The sequence below is a fragment of the Vidua macroura genome, chromosome 6 (assembly GCF_024509145.1).
Source record: "Vidua macroura isolate BioBank_ID:100142 chromosome 6, ASM2450914v1, whole genome shotgun sequence".
Taxonomy (NCBI): Eukaryota; Metazoa; Chordata; class Aves; order Passeriformes; family Viduidae; genus Vidua; species Vidua macroura.
In genome coordinates this window covers 35,412,399-35,436,929 of record NC_071576.1, presented here as the reverse complement: position 1 = coordinate 35,436,929, position 24,531 = coordinate 35,412,399, and the positions used below count along the sequence as shown (strand labels likewise).

The window sequence follows — 24,531 nt, the reverse complement described above, 5'->3', positions numbered from 1 at the left end:
AGCTAAACTTCTGTGTAATTTGCCCCAGCTTTGAAGGGCTCATTATACAGCAGATGCTTTAACGTGGGACACTGCAAAGCCAGGGACATTCATCAGTCTTGTTCCTGATGTTGTCTTCATATCAGCCTTCACATAGTTCTGACAACTAAGAAAAAGATACAGTAAAGGCTGACCCCAAAGCACAAAATGGCATCATTCAGTTGGCAAGCAAAGCTATCACTGCATCCCCCAGCTTTAAACTCTAGCAGCAGTGTACCTACGGCTTCATAATCCGCCAGCTCCAGCCTAGCTTTGTTCTGCATGGTCCGTTTGCAAAGATAGATGGCTAAAGGGAGAAACAGAATGGAAAACAATTACAGACAGATTATCAGTACTAGATCTTAAAAAAAAAAAAAAAAAAAAAAAAAAGTAGTCCATATACAGTTTGTTTTCATCAGACAGCAATATGAGACAAGGAATGAGAGGGCTGGACACCCAGCTGACATTGCTTATGACTGATCTCAGAGGCCCTGAACATCTGGGACATCTCATTTAAAAGTGCTGAGAGCAGATGCCAGGACCTAACAAGATGTCCACAAAAGGCACAATTGCTTCTGGGTCTGGTAAAAGATATAGCATAACCAACCTGTTCCCTAAGCAGTTTGGGAATATGCATGCCAAAGTGACCATCCCTGCATTTCTTTTCTGCTAAGAAAAAATAAAAATAAATCAGGATATTGAAGTGAAAACAGAAATATGGGGCAGATCTTAAAAGCATGATCTGAGCATTTTTTAATATGCTCCATCCTCTTATTCTTACACATTCCAAATGGTTAAGAGAAGCCTTGTCACATTTTGCTATAGGCAGAAGCTGCTGAAACTGATGTGGTTTGGAATTCTGAGGGTCAAGATGAGCCCAGCGCACACCACCAAAACAGACGCAGGCTGTCTTTTGGGAAAGCCCCACCTGGATCTGCTAAGCTTACCTCATTTCCATTAAAGGCTGAAACACAAGGTCCACAGCACACTCTGGGTATACAGTCAGGTCTGAACTTAACAGTGCCCAGTGCTACTCAAGTAATTCTATTCTATGCTGTTTCTGTAATTTTAACATTCATATAATGAGCCAGTCTTATGCATTGTAACTAGAGCTAACCAGTTCATTTGTATTTACATCTCAAGGGCAGTTTTCTCTGTAAGGCATTTATGACACCAAATGAAGTGAGTCAGTTTTCTCACAGTGTTTTTTCATGCAAGGCAGTGAACTGCCATTAGCAAGTTAGTTCCTCTCCTGTAAGTGGACACATGCAAATAAAAAAAAGTATGAAGTGCTCCTGGGATTTCAGTTTTATTTGGGTCTACTGCTAGTTTGGGATTAATTCCTGGGAAGACTCCATCTGTACAGGCCTCATAGGCAAAGTCTGATTATAAGCATATGCTAGAGGTTTCTGGGACAGATGAAAATCTGTCACTACAGGACTCAGCTAATGCAGCTGAAGCTTGTCCAGCTGTGGGTCAGCTCATAGAGGGCTTTATTTTGGGGTGTACAGTTCCACTCAATGCCACTGCAGCACAATAATCTGACTGCCAAAACCAATTATTTATCTGATACTGCAGGAAAAAAACAGAACCTCCTTCTTCACATTATTTTTCTGGTATTTAAAGAATACATATGAGGCACAGTCCACACAGTAATATAGGGTGACTGTAAAATCTGGACATTTTTTTTGCAGATACAAAACAGCATAATGTTTTCTCCTTAATCATTCCCTCACTGGGATAAACATGTAAGTCTAGCTCATCTGCAGATGAGGACTGCAAATGAACTATCACATGACACACACTATTGCAGGCTACTTCTTCACCCCAGCAAATGATTTCCAGAATCCATAATGATGAGTAATTATTGCACAGGAAAGAAAAAAACCCAAACTGATTATTCAGGGAGGAGTTCTAAACCAATCTTAGATTATGAGATAAAGGACTTCCAGCAGCTCCTGTTTTATGACTGCACACATAGATACACTTCCTCTTCCAAAGCCACACCAGGATGCAACAATTAATTTTATCATTTAACTGTGAAAGCAGTGCAGTTCTGGAAGAGACAGCAATATTGCATGCAGACAGCTAAAGATAACAACACTGACATATTTTCTTTATGTATTATCCTTGTCTGCAGGCACTCACATGTTTAAAACACCATGTTGCACTTTATTAACTCATAAACTATGCTCAGTCTTCTCTTTTACCATATCATCTGGTAATCTTAAAAAAATGGGACAATAAGTCTGATGTCATGTATCAGAGAACTTTTAGCTTTGGGCTGCTGTTAGTTATGTACCGGTTTATTGATCAGTGAGGTAAGTGCCCAGATGAAATAAATTTTATTGATCCACGTAACAGACTCAGTAACAGATCAGAGGATAGCCTCCCACAAAACCAATATTGGTATTATTTAAGATTCCCAAGAACCAGTATTCTGCTTGCCACAAATCCTGCTGAAATGAACAGGGCTATGGGAGAATGAGGGCAATGGATGGCAAAATCCTGGCCCCACCAAGCTCAATGGCTACAACTCCAGGGGCTTGAGACACCCCAGGGTTTCAGTTTGTGCATTTGAGATGGGCACAGATCTGCCTCTGATGCTGCTGTCTGACAAGAAACTCTGCATGTGAAGGGTGAATGTGGCCAACAGTAATTATTTTAAGGACAACTGTTTACATCACAAACTAACTTTCTATAATGAAACAATCATACTCTCACCATAATCTGTGTTTTCTGGTTCCCAGCAGTTGGAAGGCCAAAAGTATGGTGCCTAAGAAAAAACATATACATTTTTGTAATTTAAGAGATGAAAACCAATTCAGATGCAGAAAAATATTACAAGTTCAAAAAGAAGAATCACAAAATCTACCACCCAGCTTCTGCCCTCAGGGGAAACACTGCTACAGATTACAGTAAAAGTAAGGATGATGTAAAAACCTTTAATAGTCCTCACTGCAGGTAAACAGAGATGCTGCAATGCAAGCACCTCTTGTGGAGGATGTCCAGTGTCCAGATGAAATTTCAGACACCTTTGCCGCCTCATCTGAATGTGGACATCTTATCGACTATCCCCAGAACCTCCTCCTTCCCCAGGAATTCACAGGCAACCTGAATATATATATATTTTTTAAGCACATGAGAAACCTTCTGGTCTTATCTCTATGCTACATACCCCTTGCTTTTCTGGAGCAGCTACCAATGCGGTTGGCAGACTCCAAAACAATTTCCTTTTTAGTTGTAACAGATGGCAGAGGTCAAAACTCAGCTGTTTAGAGTCTTTCTGAAAGCAGAAGTCCTGCTAAACTTAGTGCTTTTGTTTTCTATCCAGGTCTGCAATTAACGACAAGCTATAACTATATGTGACTGTATTTCAGTTTGAACATGAATGAAAAATGACATACTGGTGATCACACAAATTACAGAACACTGATGCTTTACTGATTACATATTGCTCTACTGATGTAATGCTACAGATGGGCATAGGACATTACCACACAGAGTTAACGTCCTTCCACCAAAGTACAGTGAGAAAACATGGAGGATTCAAACAATACAGGGTTTAATGCTCCTCAATGATAGGTATCTTATGAATTTCAGAAGAGAAAGAGCTACTGTTAAAGGAGGGACTGATGTTGAGGTAGAAAGTATCAAGATGAGAGTAATGGAAATGAAGCTTAATTCTATCAGGTTATTTTTGCAGAAAAAAAGCTAAGGAAGTATGTTGGAGGAAATGAAAACAGGCAAAGAATATGCAAAAATTGTAAGAAAAGACAAGGGAAAGAAAAGTCAATAAGCAGTTGGTTTGATGATGTGGTTTACACAAGCTTAAAACAATAAAAAGAAATTAAGTTATAATGAAATGTAGCTCCTGAAAACTGCACAGGACAAGTTCTTAGAGCGCCATTCTTTCAAAACAGAGAAAAATAAAGCTAAATGGGTAACCAGTATTACCCCTGCTTCTGTTTTGTCTTACAAGACAGGAGGATTAGGACTTTCAGAAAGGAAAGGGAATTGTAACAAAAAATCTGAATGATGCCTTGCAACCAGAAGGTGGGGTGAGATAAGAGGACATCTGTGATCTCCTGGGCTTCTTTTTTCACCGTGACATTGGTCACATGCGATAACACAATTAGCAGTAGGCATGAGCAGCTGCAACATCAGATGCAAAGAGCAGAACTGGCTTTTCAAATAAAAGCTAAAGAAGAGTAAAAAAATGTAAAGGAGGAACAGGAGGGTGAACAGAAGAGAGGTGACAGGAAAGATAAGGGAGCAGGCTGAGACGATGTAACAGAAGAACACAAATTCAGCCAGCAGGATGAGCCAGTAGGACTCCAAGTTTGGACTTACTGCTTCTTCTAAAGTTATACAATCAGTTCAGAAGGAGCTGTTGCAGCACAAGCACTCAGTTATCTAGTAAGCTGACAGTGGCAGATTTTGGACAGAGCATGGAACTCAAGCACAGGGTGCTTAAAAATTCAGCACATCTGGAGGCACAGGAATACTGAGGGATAGAAATGTCCCAGTTTAGGTGATTGCCAAGGTTACACATCCTTTGTAGAAGAGCCGAAGTCTTAAGCTTGCCCTCTCCCACACCAATTTGTAAGCAAGAGATGACAAAAATTTGAATTTTTTGCTGTGCCAAAGCTTGAATGTCCAGCTCCTAAGTTTGCCCTGGTCCATTTTGCACAGGAGAATGGCTACTTAATTCTGCATCACAGTTAGGACCTGAAAGCCATCTTCTTTCTCCTGGTTTAGTTCAAACCTGAGTAAAACTGCTGTGAATTCAGGTATCAAAAATAGTCACAAGACATAGCCATTCATTTATGTAAAAAACTAAGTCAGAAGGTAGATGAGAGTGATTTGGGATTCTAAAGGAAATTTTTTTGAAGGGACTTCATAATTTCCTAGGGCCTGTATGAAGGTAGTCCTCAGTCCCTGGCTACATAGATCTAATGGCTGCTTAGGTGTAAAGAGTGGGTGATTTCAGCAGTATTACTGCAGGGACAGAAGAAGGGGCCACAAGGGAGTCAGGGTGCTCACCAACCTGAAAACGATAGAATGTCCCGTCATCCTTAAGGGTAAGGACATGGTCTGAGATGGGGAAGACGTAACCCTGTGCAGCAATAAGACTTCCCAAGTGTATTGCTTCCCCTGTGAAAGAGAAAAAACAGCAGGGATGTGTCAACAAGACATGCACCGCATTTCTCTGCTTTCAGTTGCAGCTCTGATGATGACTCATATGAAATCTGGTGCCCACATGCCTCTCTGTACCCACACCACATCCCTACTACTTCCAACCAAACCCTGTAAAGCAGGAGTGCAGAAACCAGCCTTACAATACAGATGAAACACTGCTCAAATGTTTAACCTGTTCATTTTTTTGTTTATAAAATACACACACCAGTTCAGTCCTAGAGTATGAAATTAGTTTCAAAGTACATTATCCACCACAAGTGACAGCTGATAAGAAATCTATTTCATCAGTGAACCTCACTTGCTTCTACCAAATCCAACAAGCACCTGCAACACCAGTTCATTAGGAGGATATTTTTTCATAAAGACACATCCTCGCACTTTGTTAGAGAAAATGTTGCAAAGGGGAGCTACATATCCTAGTGCTGCCCAGGCAACCTTCCCCAATGCAGAGGCCCACCTGTGCAGATTTTCAAGCAATGCCAGCTGCCAAAAGCTGCATCATCTTTCACAAAGTTGAAAAATCATCTCCTTGTGCATGTCCAGATAGATAATAAAGCTGTTGTCTGCAGCTGAAATTCAGATTTGGGACCTGACAAGACTCAGGAGAAGGGATGTGTGTACAGAGATGCCCTGCTGGGTGATTTAACACTGCCTCTATCTCTATTTTTTACATGGTGACAGTAAGGCAGCTTAAGAACTGGTAGGTGAGAGTCTGGATTTTTTCCCTTTCCTGAAAAGGAAAAGAAACTTCTGGACCCACAGATCTTTTCTTCCCCTTTTCTCAATAGGTCTTCACTTGCCTAAATGATTTTGGTTTCTCCAAAGAGTGAACTATTTGGATTGTGCCCATGCACTGATCACTCTTTATGGCTGATTATCCATTTATATATCTGCTGATTTATCTATTTGCTTTTTTTGATAAATTAAAAACCATTACCAGAGTTTATGACCCTGGCCAAAAATGACAGACACTGTCCTGTCAGCTGAGGCTACCTTTCTTCACACCATGAAAACCTGACACTGCATTTGCCTGCTTAACCACACACATCCACCAACTCCTTTTTGAAGTCTAGGAATAAAACCTAAAATTAATCAGTCTTCCGTAGGTAGCAGCAGTTTCACAGACAGGCTAAAATTCCTGCAATGGTATTTCAGTCTGTTGCAGTATACGGCATTAGACTTAATTAAGATGTTGACTCTTAACTCTTTTCCTCCTCCTTCCCTCCAATGTTTAAGTCAACCATGTTCTTTTTCTGACATTTTAGACTGCAGCAATAGAGTATTTACTGCCTAATGGCACACACAGTACAGATGGAGCACCTATTTCTCCCCAGCTGAGGTCACCTTACCTGCATCCTCAATGCTGAGGTTCTTCATAAGCCACTGCACAATATCAGAACCTTAACAAACAAATGAACAAAAATTTAAGAAAGCATTAGACACTGAGACCACAGGATTTGAGTGTCCCAGAGAGAGATAACATTGAGATAGATACAATAGAACTGGTATGAACTTTATTCCATTTTGCTTTTTATTTCCACTGAGGTTTCAGAATGTTTTTCCTTCTCGTGCCGCACTGCAGCTACATGGTTACTGACAGGTACTAAGTCCCATGGGGCTTTCTGTGCAATAGGAGACTTGATATACCCAAAGTCAGATATTAGTCAGATATTAGTCTAATGTTTCCCTGTAACTGTTCTCTCCCAATTTCTTCTCACCTCAGCATACAGAGATAAGTTTCTGCAGACACTGGTTAGCAAGGAGATGAAGAAGCATTTACTGGCACCTCACACCTGTAACATGTACATGTATAGAACTGAAATAGTTCATACAGTTCAATACAGTCAAAAACAGACAGGAGAGCCTTACTTGTGTCAAAGACAAGCAATGTCTTAGAGAAGGATGTGGTATTCAGAGAGCCTGTAACCACAGCCCCTGTGAGTGGTCACTGGTGGTGATCACACAAACTTAATGGTGGCTGGAAACAGTGAACCTTTAAGATCCATCAGGAAGTTCATTAAGCTTTCAGGGCCCATCCAGTACAATGAAAGTTGTTGCAATCGTATAAAGAACATCAAATTCTCTAGGATTGATTCTTTGCATGTATACAACCTCTGTTGCTTGCATGGAGATCACAGAAGGGGAAAACTTGTCACTATTCAGTAGAATGGCCTGTTACCAAAATACATTGTGACAGGACAGCAAAATTTAGTTAAATCACATACTCAGAAAGTTAAGCTTAAAATTAAACATAATGGTGTGTACAAGTCAGCTAACTGGAGTTCTCCAAAGTGAAAGGCAATTGCAAAGACACTTGGATGCAATATGGCAAGCCCATACTAAGTTACAACAGCATTCATCACAACCTAACAATGCCATGCCTGGATGCAGACATAACACCAAGCCCTTCTCAGCATACAGTCAATTTCCAGAGAAATATGTGCATTCACATACAGTAGGATAATAGGTCCAGTACTCTTCACAGAATCATAGATTGGCTTGGGTTAGAAGGCACCTAAATATATCCAGTTCCAACTCCCCTGCAATGCGCAGGGATGCCATCCACTAGACCAGGCTGCTCAAAGCCCCATCCAATCTGGCTGAGGCTTACACAACAAGTCCCAGAGGATGTTATTTGTGTGGAGCACTTCTGAGCTCAGACATGGATGGGACTTCAAGGAGCAGCATAACCACCATGTTTGTTCCAGAATAACATTTTGCTTCCCACAGGCTCAAAGCATCCCCATGCCCTTGGCAAACCTTAAATATAATAAAGGCCAGGAGTCACAATGTGCTACAGAGAGAGGTAACAGGCACTGCTAGTGCCCCAGGTCCCTGCAATTATCTGCAGGTCTGACTCTCCCATACAGGTGAAATGCCCATTAGAAACACGAGTTTTACCCCACACAGAAGGGGACAGCAGCTCCCACTCCCCTGGCAATGGAAGTTGACCCAGAACACTACAAAGAGCACCAATAAACCCTCTTCAGTCACACTTCAGCAGCAGGCAGCAATATGGACCTGACCTACCTCATCCCCCACCCAAGGCAGATGAAACAACAGACCTGGCCCCTGCAGGGAATCAGCAGGGCTCCTGAAGATGAGGGAAGCATCTGATTTCACTTATATACTGGGCAAACAGATGTGATCAACAAGCAGCAGCTGGGCATTGTCTCAACCTGCCTCGAAGGCAAACCAGATACTAAAGGACCAATCTCACAATCTTGTATTCTCAGTGGTACAGTCATTCTCCACACATCCCAACTTCACCTAGGAGCATTTCCAGTTGCCACTACCCTATCTGGAAAGTTATTCCAGAATTTAATTTTTTTATAGATTGAACTCTTCCTGTAACTTCACAACCTAAGTTTGTTAATGTGCAATTTATATGCATTTTATAACTGTATTAGGATTGAAGGAAAATAATGATTCTTCTTCCTTGACAGTTTCTCCTGAGTGTTTCTATGGAGGGCTGACACATTGTCTCCCCGCCTCCATCTCATTAAACCAACCCAACTCTTCCTATGTCCTCTTAAGGTGGTCTCTCTCTATACTATATCATTCATCAACTTCTAAGATTTAAATCAACTTCTTTGCACTGAGCTCACCAAAACTGCAGCCAGCACCCTGCAGAACAGCAAACCAATGCCTCTGGCAATGGTGCCAGCACTTTCTTTTCTCTACTGAAACTATCTTGCCAGATGCATTCTGAGGTCATGTCATTTTCTTGAACAATAAATTTATTCAGAAAAATATGTATAAGTTATGCTAAATGAAAAGGCATCTAGTGAACACTGCTAGCTGAATAACATATGGGGAATATGTTCAGAGCCATGTTGTTTTGACAAGTTTGTTAATGAAATATTGTATTTTATAAACACGGGTGTTCCCTTTTACCTTTTACAAAAAAAATTATTTTGAAGACAGAGTACAACATCTATGGTTAGAAAGCTAATTCAAGAGGAGTCAAACTGCAGTGCTTCTGTATTGTTAGAAACAAAACCTCACAAAATGCTGTCTTGGTTCAAGTGGAACCAGAATCTTTCTTGGTTTTTCAGTTCATTCCCCAAACAAAAAAATCCAGTTTCTCCTGATTTTGGTCCCTGGTTACAGGCTTGCAGTGATCTCTTAGGCATTGTATTCCCAAGTGATGTGAGAGCTGATACCTGGCAATCATCTACAGCATTGCATTGCTTTGCTCACAGGAGTTGAAGTGCTTTCTACACGATCCCTTTCCAGATGTACAGGAACACTTAGTTCCTGATTTAGGACTAAGTCCCACTCCATTTTAACAAAGAATGATCATGTCCCCAGCTCTAGGACACTTCTGAGGAATCTATTCAGTTTCTATCAAGCAACAATGAAAAATTCAAGTGATGCTGAATGCTGGTTCCCCAGTTTTTCTCATCCCTCATAAGAAAGGTTTAAATGGGCAGGAAAGGTTTAAAGGGGTAAGTAAACTGAAGGCACTGACTCAAACAGAACTCCTGTGATCAGCCATTCCAGAATATAAGCAGACCTTGAGATCAGGAATTTTAATTTGTCTCTGTTAAAAACATGAAGTCATTCCCGAATGCTGCCAAGAGCCTGGAAGATGTTTTAGCTGTTCTCCAGTTGTCCTGAGGCAGACAGATTATCTTTCTGCTGAGCTTGCTGAACCATTATTTATCACCTGCCAAGACTGATTACTCACCCTTTGGACAATGACAAGTCTTTCCTTCCTCTGTTAATTACTGTCATCGTTAATAGCCATGTCACTAATTAATATTCAGTCATAATGAAAACTCTTTACTGTCATCGTCCATAACACCTTCAATTTTTTTGGGTTACCCTTACACATTGGCTTTGCATTTGCTTGTGACTGTTTCTATCACTACTTTTGCCCACCTAGAAAGTCTACTTATGCCCTTCTTCAAATAAGAAAATTTAGATTTATCCTTCTAAGACACAGTGAAGATTTGAGCGATTCCTTTACAACACTGTGGTCTGCCAGACCAAGACACAGCTACTTCCATCTGTAAGTTTTCCAGAAAACATCATCTTCACCTCTCCTTTAGATTAAGCTGGGTAGATGGTCCTCATGTAACTCATCTTCCCAGAAAGGTATTTTCTCACATTTCACAAGCTCTTTCAGAAGACACCCAAGGACAAACCTTGACTCTGACATGTTTCCACTGTACCCTAACAGGGCATTTGAAATCTTCTGAAAACAAATAGTTGGGCATGTTTTCATAATAGAAAGTGTTACTGAATCCAGGTAGAGGAATATCTTCCATCTTCTCTGTGCTCCTCTCTATACATCTACATTTCCTCTGAGTCAGAATGCTCATTTCAAGAATATCCAACATCCTCTGAGCACCTATTTCCTCCTCATCTATAATGAAACATATCTTTTTGCCTTAGGCTCTTCTTTGAAGCTGAAGTTGCTTAACAACAACAGAATAGCTCAATTTCTACATGCAAACATATTCACAGTGACCATTTATCCAGCTACATGTTTAGAGACAGACCAGCAGTTTTATATTTATTGCTTTTTTCTACATTTTCTCTTCAGCCTCAGTGACTCCATAATAGTAGCTAGTGTTCTCTGCTGGCCATTGCCTGTCAACATGACAAATGAGTGGTAAGACATTGAAAGATTAATTTAAAAAACTCACAAGGTGTGAGGCCATTGGCAAGATGCACTTGGTGAGGTGAGTCATCATCCTTGTATTTGGTACCTTATCCACTCAACCTATGTTGTTCTACCTCTTCCAGAAAACATAGAAAGAAAGATTTGCCCATCTTTCACATGCTGAAATGGCAAAGGCAGACAGGACAACACACCGTGCTCCAAATATTTCTAAAGATCTGCTGCCTGGAGTGGAGCCTGTACCTCTGGTTCTGAGCAAAGGAGCCAGGGCCACTGAGCTCTGCTTGTCACCCAACAGATTAAACATGTCCCTGACAAGGCCTACACCTGTACACACACATGTATATATATATACACATAAAAAATACAGGAGTATTTCTGAAACCTCAGCAATGCACGCATCTTTATTTTTCCTTTTAGGCCTGGAAAGACAACTGCTTTTTTGCTTTTTTTGCTGTGTCCCAAGATGGCAGAGCTGACAAGCACTGACAAGTGGAGCTCTACAGGGATTTGACATGAGACACCTTGTGTGGCCAGGTGTGGCACAGTGACCAAGGACTAAAGTTTGTCCTGTCTCATAGGACTTATTAAGCTGAGACATGACCACTGGATGCCATCAGCTGATGGGGTAGGTTATCCTGGACCTCAGATCATTCACAGCCTCACACTGCACTGACAGATACTATCACTGAAGCAAGAGAGGTCTTAAAAACATTTAAAAACACCACCTGATCATAACATGAGAGAATGTGTTATACATACCTGTATATAGAAGGATACAGAAGATTGCTTGGTTATTTCCTGTCCTTTTTTTTTTTCAGTATTACTGTAACTCTAATATTGTCTGAACATATTTTGATGGTTTAAAAAAACCAAAAAAAAACATTAAGTACTTTTACATGGCAGGGGGAGGTTTTCAGTCTGGTTGGGATAGGGTTTTTTTTTTTTGTTTGTTTGTTTGGGTTTTTTTGGGTTTTTGTTTTGTTTTGTTTTGGTTTTTTTGTTGTTGTTGGTTTTTTTTCCATGAAAAATGTGAACTTTTCAGCTCCTCCCTAGACCTTATCTACACAGTCCATGGGCAAACAAACCACGTTCCTGGCCTCTAATGTCAATCACCTCCAAACTCACAGTCTAGACAGTCTTTTACTGAAATGGTAAGAATATGTCCCCCTTCCTGTCACTTCATTCCTGTAAACAGATGAACCCATTTTAGCACCAAATTTTCCAAACAATTTGCTCCTGAACTCAGAGCAATCTTTAAATATTTCTATATGAAAAGCAAGAGAAAAATAATCACAAGCAGTTGAAATGACATAAAAATACATACACAGGTGTACGAGCAGACAGTTGCTGCTTTTTATGCTGCCAAATGAAAATAATGTTTTGGGTCCTTCCCCAACCAGTTCTGAGTCCTTGGTAAATCTAGGACAAAAAGGTTAATTATCCCCACTTTTACCACTGGGCTTGCAAAAATAAACAAATTAACATCCCCCATGATAAAGGGCAAAACGATTTCTTACAAAATTTCTCAAGGCCTTTAGCACTCTGTGCTACAATTCTTCTTACACAGAGCTCCCCACAGTGATTTCAGCTAAATTGGAAGTACAGACTACCACTCACAGTAGGGATTTAACACAAAGCAACAATTTTTATGGTAGGGGAAAAAAAGAGGAACACCTAGATATCTCTCTAGTATTCTGTCACAAATATTGAGGAAATGCTTTATAAAATTTACCTACAGTGAGTATATAAATAAATAACAATGCCAACTAAAAAAAATATCTCCGCTCTATCTGAGTCTCAGTTGACTCAGAAAATGTAGTAATTGCAGCTTTCCTTCATCAGCATGTGGTAATTGCACCACTCAGTGTCAGCAAGGAGCATCATCAAAGCTACAACAGCTTAAGGAGCATCATCAAAGCTACAACAGCTCAGAGCTTCTAGCAATTTCAGTTTTCCTTTATGCTATACTCACTTTAAATCTTGCTTGTGAATTATTAACAACCATTAGCAGCAGGAGTGTTACCCCTTTTTGATAAAGCAGCCAAAGTTTCTAAGGAGTCTTTTTGTTCATTGTAAACTTGAGATCTTGAATTTACAATTTATTTTTCTTGTAATAAAAATATTTAAAACATAATACTTGATGTGAAGTAAGAATGAGGCTTGGTGGGAAGGTAGAATACAAAATTTGAAAGATGGAGATTTAGAATTGCAAAATCCAAATTCCTGTGTACTTTCAGCCCTGTTAATACCTCCTTCCTCTAACCTGCTATTCAGAGGGACTTTTGCCTTCTCATCATATTGGTCAGGCTACCAAAGTACACACTCCCTCCACAATGCAGACCTGCAGAGGAAGATTTTCACTAGGCAGGAATCAATAAATGACATGATGGTGCAGAGCTCTGTGTGGGCTATTTTACCCAGGTAACAAAGATAAATTAGATCTTTAGAGCTCAGCGATACCACAGCCAGACTTCTTTCCTTCCAAGGCTGCCCATCTAAAAGTAGCTCAGGTAGCTTTACAAGTCATGTGAGAAAGTAGCAGTAGACATGCCTGAGGACATTGCAATACCCTCCCATCACCAAAACCTAGAAGCAAGCAGCCATGCTGAGGAGCAGAAGGATGCCATTCACTGAGAGCCCTGGATTTAAAGTGATTGCTCTACAGTGGTGCCAGAAAGGTTGACTTAGCAAACCTCTTAATGGCTTCACAGTTCATCCCAGTGAAAGAGGTCTGCCAGGGCAGCTTAAACCAGGTCCTCAACTGGAAAAAAAGTGATACCAGCAAAAGGTCTTTTTCCAGTTGACCTGCCCAGCTCAGAAAGGGTCTGGTGTTACAACAGCCTCACTGTTGTTCTCACTGCGCTTCAACAGAGCTGTGTCACGTCAGCCCAGCCCTCACACCTGACACTCAGCACCTTTGAGCCTCGCCGGCCTTTGCTCACACTGAGGGATGCCAAGCCGTGGCCTTAGCACAGGGCAGTCACACTGATCTACTCGTGCTAAACAGCCCTAAACCTGACTAAACCTGACTTGGAAAACCTGAGCTGCCATCATGGCTGTGCTACCTAAAGACAGGCCTGGCATCAACAAACACACTGGCAAACCCGAATGCACACACCCTCCAGAACCCAGGATATACCATAACCCCAGGGCAATCCCCACTGCTGTTGCTTTGCTTGGCTAGAATTTGGCCTAAATTAGATATACCATGTGACCTGTACCCAAATCTTATTCTCTACTCAAATACAACTCATATCAAATTGCTGTTACTACAAGTATGGGAGGAAATTGCAAGACAAAAAGAATTAGCAGTTCCAGACTTAGTGTCATTCAAACCCATACATCCTATAACACCTCGAGAGCCCTTACAGAGGTGTACAAGAGGCAGGAAAGTGGTACCTTGCACTCCCAGCCTCCCAGCAGCACTAGTAACAGCATTTTGTAGTAGCATCTGAAATTACCACCTTTTACAAATCACTAAGAACTGTGGATGTGTTGAGATGCACCTGCATACCTACAATTGATCATAAATTTCCAGCTGCTTTTCAGGGTGCTCTGCCTTTGCATTAATCAGACTACTGAAGTGGCTCATACAGCTTAGCAATTTGGCTCTCTGCCATATAGTAGTGTTTAGGCGCTGTTCCTCACGTTGTCAAAATGATTTGGCAACAAAACAGCAAAGGAAGCAACTCTGAGCACTGCTGGAATCGAGGCTTTTGAAGATTCCTGTGTCAGACCTTGTTAGGGATGAAACATTTTTACTTCAATTCATGTGCACAGCCTTTAAATCAAAGGCAATGTTTCTGTCATTTCAATCATATATTAATAGTTTTAATAGCTAATTTCCTTCTCCAGGAAACAAGAAAATTGATAAAATGTAGAAGGCGACTGGTGTATTTCAGCATGCGACTATCAGGTCACTTCACACCATGTCCTCATTCACAAACTGAATTTCAAAGGCAGAACATCAAGGTCCTCCTTTCCCTCACCAGTGTTACAACAGTTTCCTTTCAAAGCTGTAAATGTCACCAAGTGGTGCAAGACAGCAAAGTGCTCTGAAAGCTGCAGCATTTTAACGATTTTGGCACAACACTTATTTACTAAGAGATCTGGAACTGCAGTACTCACCTATGCCAGATTCCTATGAATTTCTGCAGTAATTCTGTTGGCAAAAGCCAATTTTTAAATCTCCTACAGAGCCCTGGCCACAACAGATCTCTCCCAGGATCACACACTTCTGTGTTAACTGCACCAACATCATCATCTATGATCTCTATTACAGAGAAGGATATTTACCTTCATAAAATTATCAAAGAAAGCAACTTCCTCCTGACACATTGCTACTTTTTCCCTCCTCATGTTCTTTAGGAAAGGTTGAGAACCACACACAGCGTTTGCAGTGATGCAGTAACAGTCACATTACCTGGAAAATTAAATGAGCCAATGTCTGTAATTCTCTTCCCTCCAAGAGTTCATTGTTCTTAAAATAAAATAATCAGTATTGTACAGTGTTCCCACCCCTTTTGCTGCTAGGTCTTTCAATCACATATAACACTGGCTGCCCTGAGTGCAGCTGGCCTCACTGGAGCTCTGTACTGGTGCAGCAGTCAATCAAGGACAATTCTGCAGCAGGATTAAGGTAGCACATGTAATTTCTTGTAGTCAAGGGTAAAGCCAAATGAATTACAACTCTATAGCAATTGCTGACAATTTACTTAGTGCCATGCAAAACAAAGAGACAATATTGGCACTAACACTAGAGGCCTTATTTTAAACAGGGCTCCTTAAGCCATGTGTTAAAAGGAACTTCTACTGGCAAGGTGCAGTTGATTTTGCTGGCAACAGCATGTTCCAGCATTTCAAATTTGGGCAGAGATGTGTAACAGTGGGAATTTTAAATGTGCAGAACAATTTAATGATGACAGTGAAACAACCAACAAGCAAAAATCTGTTGGCCATAATTAACAAGTTCAAAATAGGTAAATTATTTGTTCTTTCTTATATTTCATTGATTTCACAAGGATGTGCATAACACAAGCAGTAAACATTACAATAATTTCTTTAAAATCTATATTTAAAATTACATTTCCTGTCTGGTATACCCTTCAAGTTTATTTTACCAAATAACATCTGAAAGTAAGAAGCATTTTGAACAATTGAAAGCTGCACTAAAGAACTACCATTCAGTTTAAATAATTGAATCTAATGTCAAAACACCATCTATCTTATCTGTCTACAAATTTTAGAAAGCATTTTTGTTTTCATTCTATGATAGAGAGAATCTAGCAAAATATTTTCCTTCTTTTTTTTCTTTCTCATCAAGAATTTGAAGACCAACATTATATTTAACTCTTTTCGATGTAAGCATGGCTTTGGAGTTGGAAAAGTTGATGGGCTGCTCCAAAGCAGCAATGACTTCTGATAGCAACAGGTTCTGAAAGCAGGATGGGCACAGCTGTGCGTTTGGTTGCTACCCAAGCACAAAGCGCAGCCTTCATAAAGCCTGGATCAGCCTTGATCAGAGCAGCTCTGTTGTTTTAGAGAGCTTTGTGGTGCAACACCTGCCAGCAGGGGGACACACCTGACAGTGCTGCTGCTTTCCTACTGCCACCCAACAGTGCCCTGGTCCGAGACCCAGCAGCTTCACTCACTCCTTTCTGGAAACCTCATGAGCATCACGGTTTTGCCACCCCCGCACACTCTTGACAAACCCAGTCTGGTTTGGCTCTCTAGAAATACATCCCTGGGCACATCAGCTGCTCTGTGCACTCTGAATTCAGCCGTGTCCTGGTGAGTGTGGCAGGAACAACCTGAGACCTTACAGTGTTTCTCAGCAGTTTGCCTGGGCAGATTTGCACATAACAGCCATGCATGCTGCTTTTAGTTTCCAAACAGTAAAGCTCAAAATCCTTTCGATATAAAGCTAACGCTATTTCTTAGGCCAGCAACACTTTGTTCTGTAAGGTCTTGGTAAGTATTTTCATTAATCAGACGTTCTGGGAGAGAACTCTCAAAATACTTTCAGAGAGTAGTTTCACGGATGACTGTAGAACCTAGAACAGTGTAAAGGCTGTCTTAGACGACAGCTTGTATTATAAAGCAAAAAAAAAAAAAAAAAAACCAAAAAAAAAAACAACAACAACAAAAAAAAAACATTGAAATGAAAAACAAAGTAGAAGCAAATACACCTCCCTGGCGTCCACACTCGGCTCGTGTGCTCGCCCCGCAGTCGCCACGGCCGGCTCAGGTTTGAGCCGCAATGCCGCAGGGCCGCGCCAGGGGGCGCTGCGCGAGCACGGACGGCGCCGGCCGCGCGCCCGAGTCCCACGGCGACAGCGGGGAGCGCGCGGGGCGGCGACGGAGTGCCGAGGGTGGGCACAGCTGTGAGCACAGCTGCTGGAAACCTGCTCTCCAAAGCTCCGGGCACCGGCCGCAGAGCCCGCACCGCACCACCTGGACGTTATGGCAAATCAACGCTTATTGCGAGGAAAACAAACCTTTCTTGGTATTACAAACATTCTTCCGATGCTTTCAGATCATTCTCACTTCAGACCACCTTCTCATTTAAAATGCATGTCGCTCCTTCCCTCGTTTCACCTTTTGTGCATCCTCCCTCCTCCTTGCCGCACGCCCCCGAGGCAGGAGGGAGGCTCAGCTCACGCCGCATCCCTCCCCAGCGGGGCCGGGCTGCGGCGGGGGCCGGCCGGGAGGTGGTGGTGTTGCCCACGGAATGGGAGACGAGGCCTCAGGAAAACCAGCTGGAGAGCGCACCCGTTTAAGTGCCGCTCGTCGTGTTCAGATGTGACCGATTTCGAAGGTAAGGAGAGCAAACACAGACTCCGGGCGGAAAGGAGAGGGGACTGTCCTGTCCTCTCCACACCCCGAGAGAGAGAGGCACGGCAGAGAGAGGGGAACGCTGTGTCCACTGAAGTCACTCACACGGAAGAGAAGTGAGAGGAAAATGGTTCCAGGAAATCAAGCACAGAATTGCACTGAAACGGTAAAATCCAACAGGTCACACCATCAGGTTGTATCTGAAAACAGGCATGCAAAGGCAGAGCAGGGGAATACCTTGCTTATCTTCTGCTGATTTTTCACTTTCACCCCAGGACCACGTGCTCAGGAGGAACACATTCAGATGTGCAATGTCCTTTTTTTCCCTCAACAGTCATCATCATCTTGCATCAAGTCCCCGAGAAAGATGACAACAAAGCAGACCCAGCACTCGGATCACTGTAGCACTGGCCTGGGAGAGCTGGCAAGCAGTCGCCTCTCCCAGCACAGCCAGCTCACTGGCCTGCTCCCAGAACAAAGTCAGGTACACATGGAAATATTTGCACGACAGAGCATTTTACTGCGCTGTAGACCTTGTCTTTTATAAGCATATTCAATAATGTTGCACTAGGGAGGCAAAGGCAAAGCCTGCACACAAGAAGAAAACTCATATGGCTGAACATCTGTAACCTGAACTTCTTTTGTTCTCCCAGATGAAAATAAAACATCTAAAACAGGTTAACCACCCAAAAGGGTTAAAGCTATGACCTTATAAATTAAATTGAATCAAGAGAGGGGAAATGTAAACAGCAAAAGGTGCAGAATGTATTGAGGAACAAAAGTTTTGAAGAAGAAAAATAAATTTTGGAAGCATTACAGCAAATTTTTCTGCAAAGCAATGCAATAAAAACAAGTAAAGGAAGTCAGATCCAAAAAGAGATCATATTATACTGAGAGAAAAAATTATAAAGAAGTCACTTCTGTCTAATAAAATGTTTTGTCACATAGAAGCAGGCACTAAAACTTAGATAAAAATACAAGAATCCATGGCTTTGTCTCTCTATAATTCATATAGTCCCTCCTCAGGAACACAATAATTGCTGGATTGTTCATTGTATAACACCCTCTGCAAGAACAAGCATGAAAATTATGTTTGGAGAATTTGGGACCAGAAATCCCACTGTACAAAAAGCAAGGTAACTCAGTGACACCAGATTAAGTGGAAGAATACTGAATATGCACATATACTACATTAATCTCAGTACAAAATACTCTTCCAAAAGCCATATAAAAATTACAGGTCAAATTAACTTTGACATAGCAAAGGCATCCCAAGTGGCATTATATTTTTCTATGAAAACAAAATTACCAAAGTCTGAAACCCAGAGTTATACTGGAAAAGAACTCCTCCTCCACACAGTAATGTGTGTAGAATAACTCTGACCACACTTCATATTCCTTGGTTAAAAATTGCCAAGTTTCTTCAGACAACGACAATCACACTGCCCCACCAGGGCTGGCTGTGCCTTCTCCTGCCCTTGCTGTATCCAGCATTTTGGGTATTGTACCAACTGCACTGCTGATGGCACTGACACAACTCTGATGAAGCCAATTGAAAGATGTCAGGTCACTTTATACAACCATGTATATAAATCACATAGTGATTTATTCTGAAATAAACTTCTCAGCCTGTTCACACTCCATTAGCTTATGCTGCATGTACAGAGATAAGTTAGAAGGGAGAAAGAGTAGTAGAAATCAATGGAGAAAATATACAAGAAGCAAGAGGATAAAATAGGCCCAAGGAATAAGAATACAGATGTTGAAAACAATGACAGGTATGCAAAAATAAATTTTGCTTACAAAATCTAAATGGTCAAATGCTAATCTAAGATATGTGAACATGCTTTCCACTGAATTCTGTAATAGTCCATATATATACCTGAATGTGAAACATAAAAAATGGCAAAGTTCTTTCTGCTACTGGATTTACTTGAACTTCACCAGGGATATCCAAACTTCCATTCTGGTACATTTCTATATGGCTTGGGAAAGATCACATATAATGTTCCTGAAAGACAAGTACATGTCTTTCAGGAACAGGCTGAAGGAAGTGTAAAGTCTTTCAGGAGAGCTGTAAAGATTAATGAATTGATGTTTATTTAACACTGTGAAAACATAAAATGCCTTGCAACTTCATAGTGTTGAACATTAATATTAATTCCTGCCCCCATTAATAAATTCCCCCCATCCTACTCTCCTGTGCAGACTCTCTGGTCCCAGTTTTATTTCTGGTTTTATTTTCACAGACTGAAACCTGTCAGTGCTGTGCAAATCTTGCTAACACTATTCTCAGAGCAAACTACAGTAGGTCTCAAGGCAGGTAACTCAGAATATTGTTTCCAACTTGAAAGAACAAATTGAAAGAGCAGTGTTTATATTCTGTCACCACCTTACTTACAGACTGACTTGTGCAAACATGATCAGACTACAACAAGGTCATGCAAATTTAAAATCAAGGACCCAATCAAGTAACAGCTTCCCTTCATTGCTCTGACCACACTTGCTGCAAAACCCAAGCAAAAGCTGCTGGACTATGGCTAAACCAACAATTTGCTGCCAGGAGCTGGTCTGGTGAGAGAAGAGGTTAAAGCAAGAGATGATATTTGTTTCCTAAAGTCATGAGGGTGTCTTTTATGCATTTAAATTTGAAAACACATAGTCATGTCATGTCATGTCACAGATGTGGAGATAACAGCCTTATTATAAAGTGCAGTACAGCATGACAAATTATTGACCTACTTCTTAAAGAAACTTCTTTCATGGCAATGACTTATCCTCATCTTTCAACACACCCTTCCAGTATCCAACATTATAAGATACAATCAGCATCTCCAGCTTTCCCTCAATGTTCCACTACATATAAAAAAAAACTTTCTTCTAATTACACTTATAAAAGCCCAGAACGCTGGTCTGGCAAACTGTGTTTCTGCCAGAGATGCTTTTGGTATTGTGACTTTCCCTCTCCTTAGACTTAGAGCTAGATCTTACAAATATCTGTTTTAGCAGGTCTTGTGAGTCCAAGTCTGGGGTCTGTTCTTGTGAGGCTTCACTGAGGCTACCAGTTCACAGTAAAAAACAAGCACTTCATGCACATGGATTGGATTGGCATGACAAGATTTTGCCAGTGGGAGGGCTACACATGTGGCTTCTGTGAGAAGCTGCTGGAAGTTTCCCCTGTGCCCGATGGAGCCTGTGCCTGCTGGCTCCAAGATGGGTCTGCCATGGTTGGCCAAGGCTGAGCCAATCAGTGGAGGTGGCAGTGTCTCTGGGATAAGGTTATTAATAGATTTGTGGTTATTTCTCATTATCTTACTCTGATTTGATTGGTTTTATAAATTCAATTAATTTTCCCAAGCTGAGTCTGTTTTGCCTGTGACAGTAACTGGTGAGTGATCTCACCCTGTCCTGATCTTGACCTGTGAGGTTTTTATTGTATTTTCTCTCTCCTGTCCAGCTAAGGAGAAGGAATGATGGTGCATTGGTGGACACCTGGTGTCCAGCCAGGGTCAGCCTGCTACAATATATCATAGAAACCTCCAGAAAAATACAAAAAAGGCCAACAAACTTCTAGCCTCTCCCCAGTGACTGTGTATTTTATGAGTAGAATATAAGCAAATCTAAAGAACACAATTTAAGATACTTATTTCAACATGGTTAAACTGTTCTGCTCTTCCTGCAGCCCATGGGAAACAGAATTCTGGCCTCCAATCGAGACAAGAAGCCGAGGGGATTGCTTAGCCTGGAGAAAAGGAGGCCCATGTGTGATCTCTACAATTCTCTACAATTATCTGAAATGAGGTTGTAGCAAGGTGGGGATTGGCCTCTTCTTTCATGTAACAAGTGATAAGGCTAGAAGATTACATATTAGGGAAAAATTCTCTACTGACAAGGTTATCAAGCATTGGGACAGGCAGCCTGGGGAGGTGGTTAAGTTACCATCTCTGGAGGTATTTAAAAGACATGTGGATGGGACACTGAGAGACATGGTTTAACAGAGGACTTGGCAGTGTTGAGTTAATAGTCTTAAAGGCTTGACTCAATAGTCTTAAAGGTTTCTTACAACCTAAAAAATTCTATGATTCTATAAGGGAGAGTACATTTTTCCATTATTTGAAATGAAAACACAAAATGGAAAGGATTTGTTATTTCACTACCACTTCAGATTAAGTGTGTAAAGAAACTGATTCAGGATATGCAGTCAAGTCCTGGAAGTAGAACAGAAGAACATATGGGCAACATGGGCAACAACAAGAAGAAAAATTTTCAAGCATTTGCAGATGGTCAAGTACTAGACAGTTGTTGGCAATTCCCATCTGAAGCACTATGGGCAGAGATGGCCAGTTAGCACCTTTTGGGCCAGGTGGCACACAAGTGATTCAAGTGGGGTGCCCACCCTGCAGCAGTCCCCTGTACAGGAGCTCCTAGATCACCTGAATCTCTGGCTGCAGGAGAAAGTGTGTCTGCACTGCCAGACTGCCATGAAGGCCAGCAATCCAGCATGAGGACGTTGGGTACCACAGGAGGCATCTCTAGCTGCTAATCACTTTTTCAGATTTTTAATTTCTGAGTCTTTTAATACAGGGTTAGGAAGTTGGTGCCTTTGGCATGACCCTGTCTAGCTTCTCCATTGCACCAGAGCTGCCTTGTTAGCCCAGCAAGTGCTTTGACCTCTCACCACACCAAGCTGTCATGGCTGGGCAACAGCATATTAGTTCAGTTCTGGTATCAGGGAAGAATATAACTACTTCTAAATACAGCTCAGTTTGACCACTAGTGAGTCCCTCCCTGTGCAGACTGAGAGCTCCATAGAAATCCACAACAGCCTCTGCCAAAGCACATGCCAATGAAAACAGCCACATGTGGATAGGGCTTGATTGCTTTCTGTGTATTAAAATAATGTAAGAAAAGTTGATCTGTAGAAAAAAAATAATAGGGGCTTTTATCCTTTTAGCAGGATGTATAATCAGCAGCTATCAGGATATCAGGCATGGAGATAAGTAAGTCTCCAGCTAGCTTAGATTCAACTGATTTTTTTTTTCCATTAAGAGCTCTTCAATTTTATCATCTGGTTATTAAATGCACATTTTTGTCTTAAACTGATTTTGAAGCAATTATATGTTTATGCTGGTGTAGACTGCTCCCTTTACGAAACCAAATTGTTGGGTATTTGTATGCTGTCTGTAATTTGGTATTCTAAAGTAGTAATTCTGAAAGTAAAACAAATGCACTTCCTTGCCTGTTTCTCCTTTTCTCCTCTCTAGTTGTTTGTACCCCTTTGCCTCCCTGAATACACAAAGACATGGACATTCCCCTCAGATTAAAACCAGGCCATGGCAGGCTAATAACCATTTGTGTTTTTCAGAACTACCCTGGACAGATTTGTTACATCTCTTGACAACAAAGGACCCCAACCCCAGACAAACGACCAGCACAACAAAAAGTTGTCCTATGGACAACCTATTTTTAAAAAATATACTGGACACAAGTTTCAGAAATTACTTTAGAGCATTTTGTTCCATTTTCAAAACTGAAAAGTTCTCAGGAGCCTATATCTAACCAGCTTTCGACAAGACATATTGGCATAATGTTAGAGCCATTTTTTAATGCCTGGCTTATTTGAAGGGCACTTCAAGTGTTTCACCTAGCCACACAGATATTGAGGACCCTGAGCTTGGTTTCAAGCATTCATCTCTTTCTTGAGCATATAGGCCCAGAATAAATTCTATAATTCATCAGATTATTATTTTTTGCCTTACAATTCATCAGTCAAAACTCTGTAAAACAATTAGGATTTATAGGAAAATCTGGGCACATTTTTTCTTTAGTTATGCTTTCACATGTAAAATTATACATTAAAAAAACCCCAAACCATCCACAATGTGGGAACATTTTAGTTCATACACAGCAAAATAAAGAGCTATATAATTCATATGAGACTTCTAGTACTGCAGAGATTTCTTTTAAAATTACCAATGATACATATCAAAACTATCCCTTAAGGGTAAGTGGGCAATTTCTTTCATGAAAGTACTTAGTAATGCAACTATTAAAGGGACAAAACATTCTGCAGGGCACATATTTGATTAACTATAAACCACACACTTGGTGGATTTTTAATTTTTTGTATATTCCATCTGTATCTATTAAAAAAAAAAAAAAAAAACACAAAAAAAAAAAACCAAACCCAAAAGCCAAACAAAACAAATTTTGTATCAAAATGCCATCATTCATCATGATCTTAAACAAGCATAAAAGGCTAAAGCCACCCATGTGACTTAAACACGGCTCAGAGATAAGAAAACAGGAGTGATGTCAAGTGGCAAACAAGGGTAGTAACAGGTTGAGCATGTTCAGGTGGGATGTGATGGGATAAGGAAGGCTGACTAATTTCCCTGAACTGCAGAGAAAGATGAAACCTTCAAGCATGCTGAGACAGTAAGGGTGAGATGTCCTGGGTGCTGAAGGCAATCAGTGCAGGATCTTTCTGCACAGAGCAGTTGGTTCTCCATAGCACTAGCACTACAAAAGCATGTTCTCAGCCAGTCTCTTCAGCTAACTGGAATGGTTACTTGACTAGAATACAACAGAATATTTAATTTCACAGGGATCTGCAATGTTAATCTAGTCCAACTCTTGGTCTGTATTAGTCAGGAAAGGAGTGAAGAACTGATTTACATATCTACATGTAAAGCTAAGAAGTTTTCCAGTAAAACACTAAAATCCATGTCTATGAGAGTGCACCTTTGTGTCTGTCACACAAGCTAAAAAGTACATTATGTGTACATTTGCAGGATTTCATGTATGTCAATGTAAAACACTGAAAATATCTAATTATATTC

The 24,531-nt window shown here is 40.9% G+C and overlaps 1 protein-coding gene across 4 annotated transcripts in view; it reads right to left on the bottom strand.

Annotated features, from left to right (window-relative positions):
• Positions 1–24,531, bottom strand: part of RGS6 (regulator of G protein signaling 6) — a 258,147-nt gene that overhangs the window by 63,531 nt on the left and 170,085 nt on the right. For all 4 annotated transcript variants that reach the window (XM_053980328.1, XM_053980330.1, XM_053980329.1 and 1 more), the window contains 4 exons: positions 6,570–6,620; positions 5,069–5,175; positions 2,743–2,794; positions 261–325 (listed from right to left, as the gene is read on the bottom strand). In XM_053980328.1, coding sequence (XP_053836303.1) covers positions 261–325; positions 2,743–2,794; positions 5,069–5,175; positions 6,570–6,620 — 275 coding nt within the window. The remainder of the gene's footprint in view (positions 1–260; positions 326–2,742; positions 2,795–5,068; positions 5,176–6,569; positions 6,621–24,531) is intronic.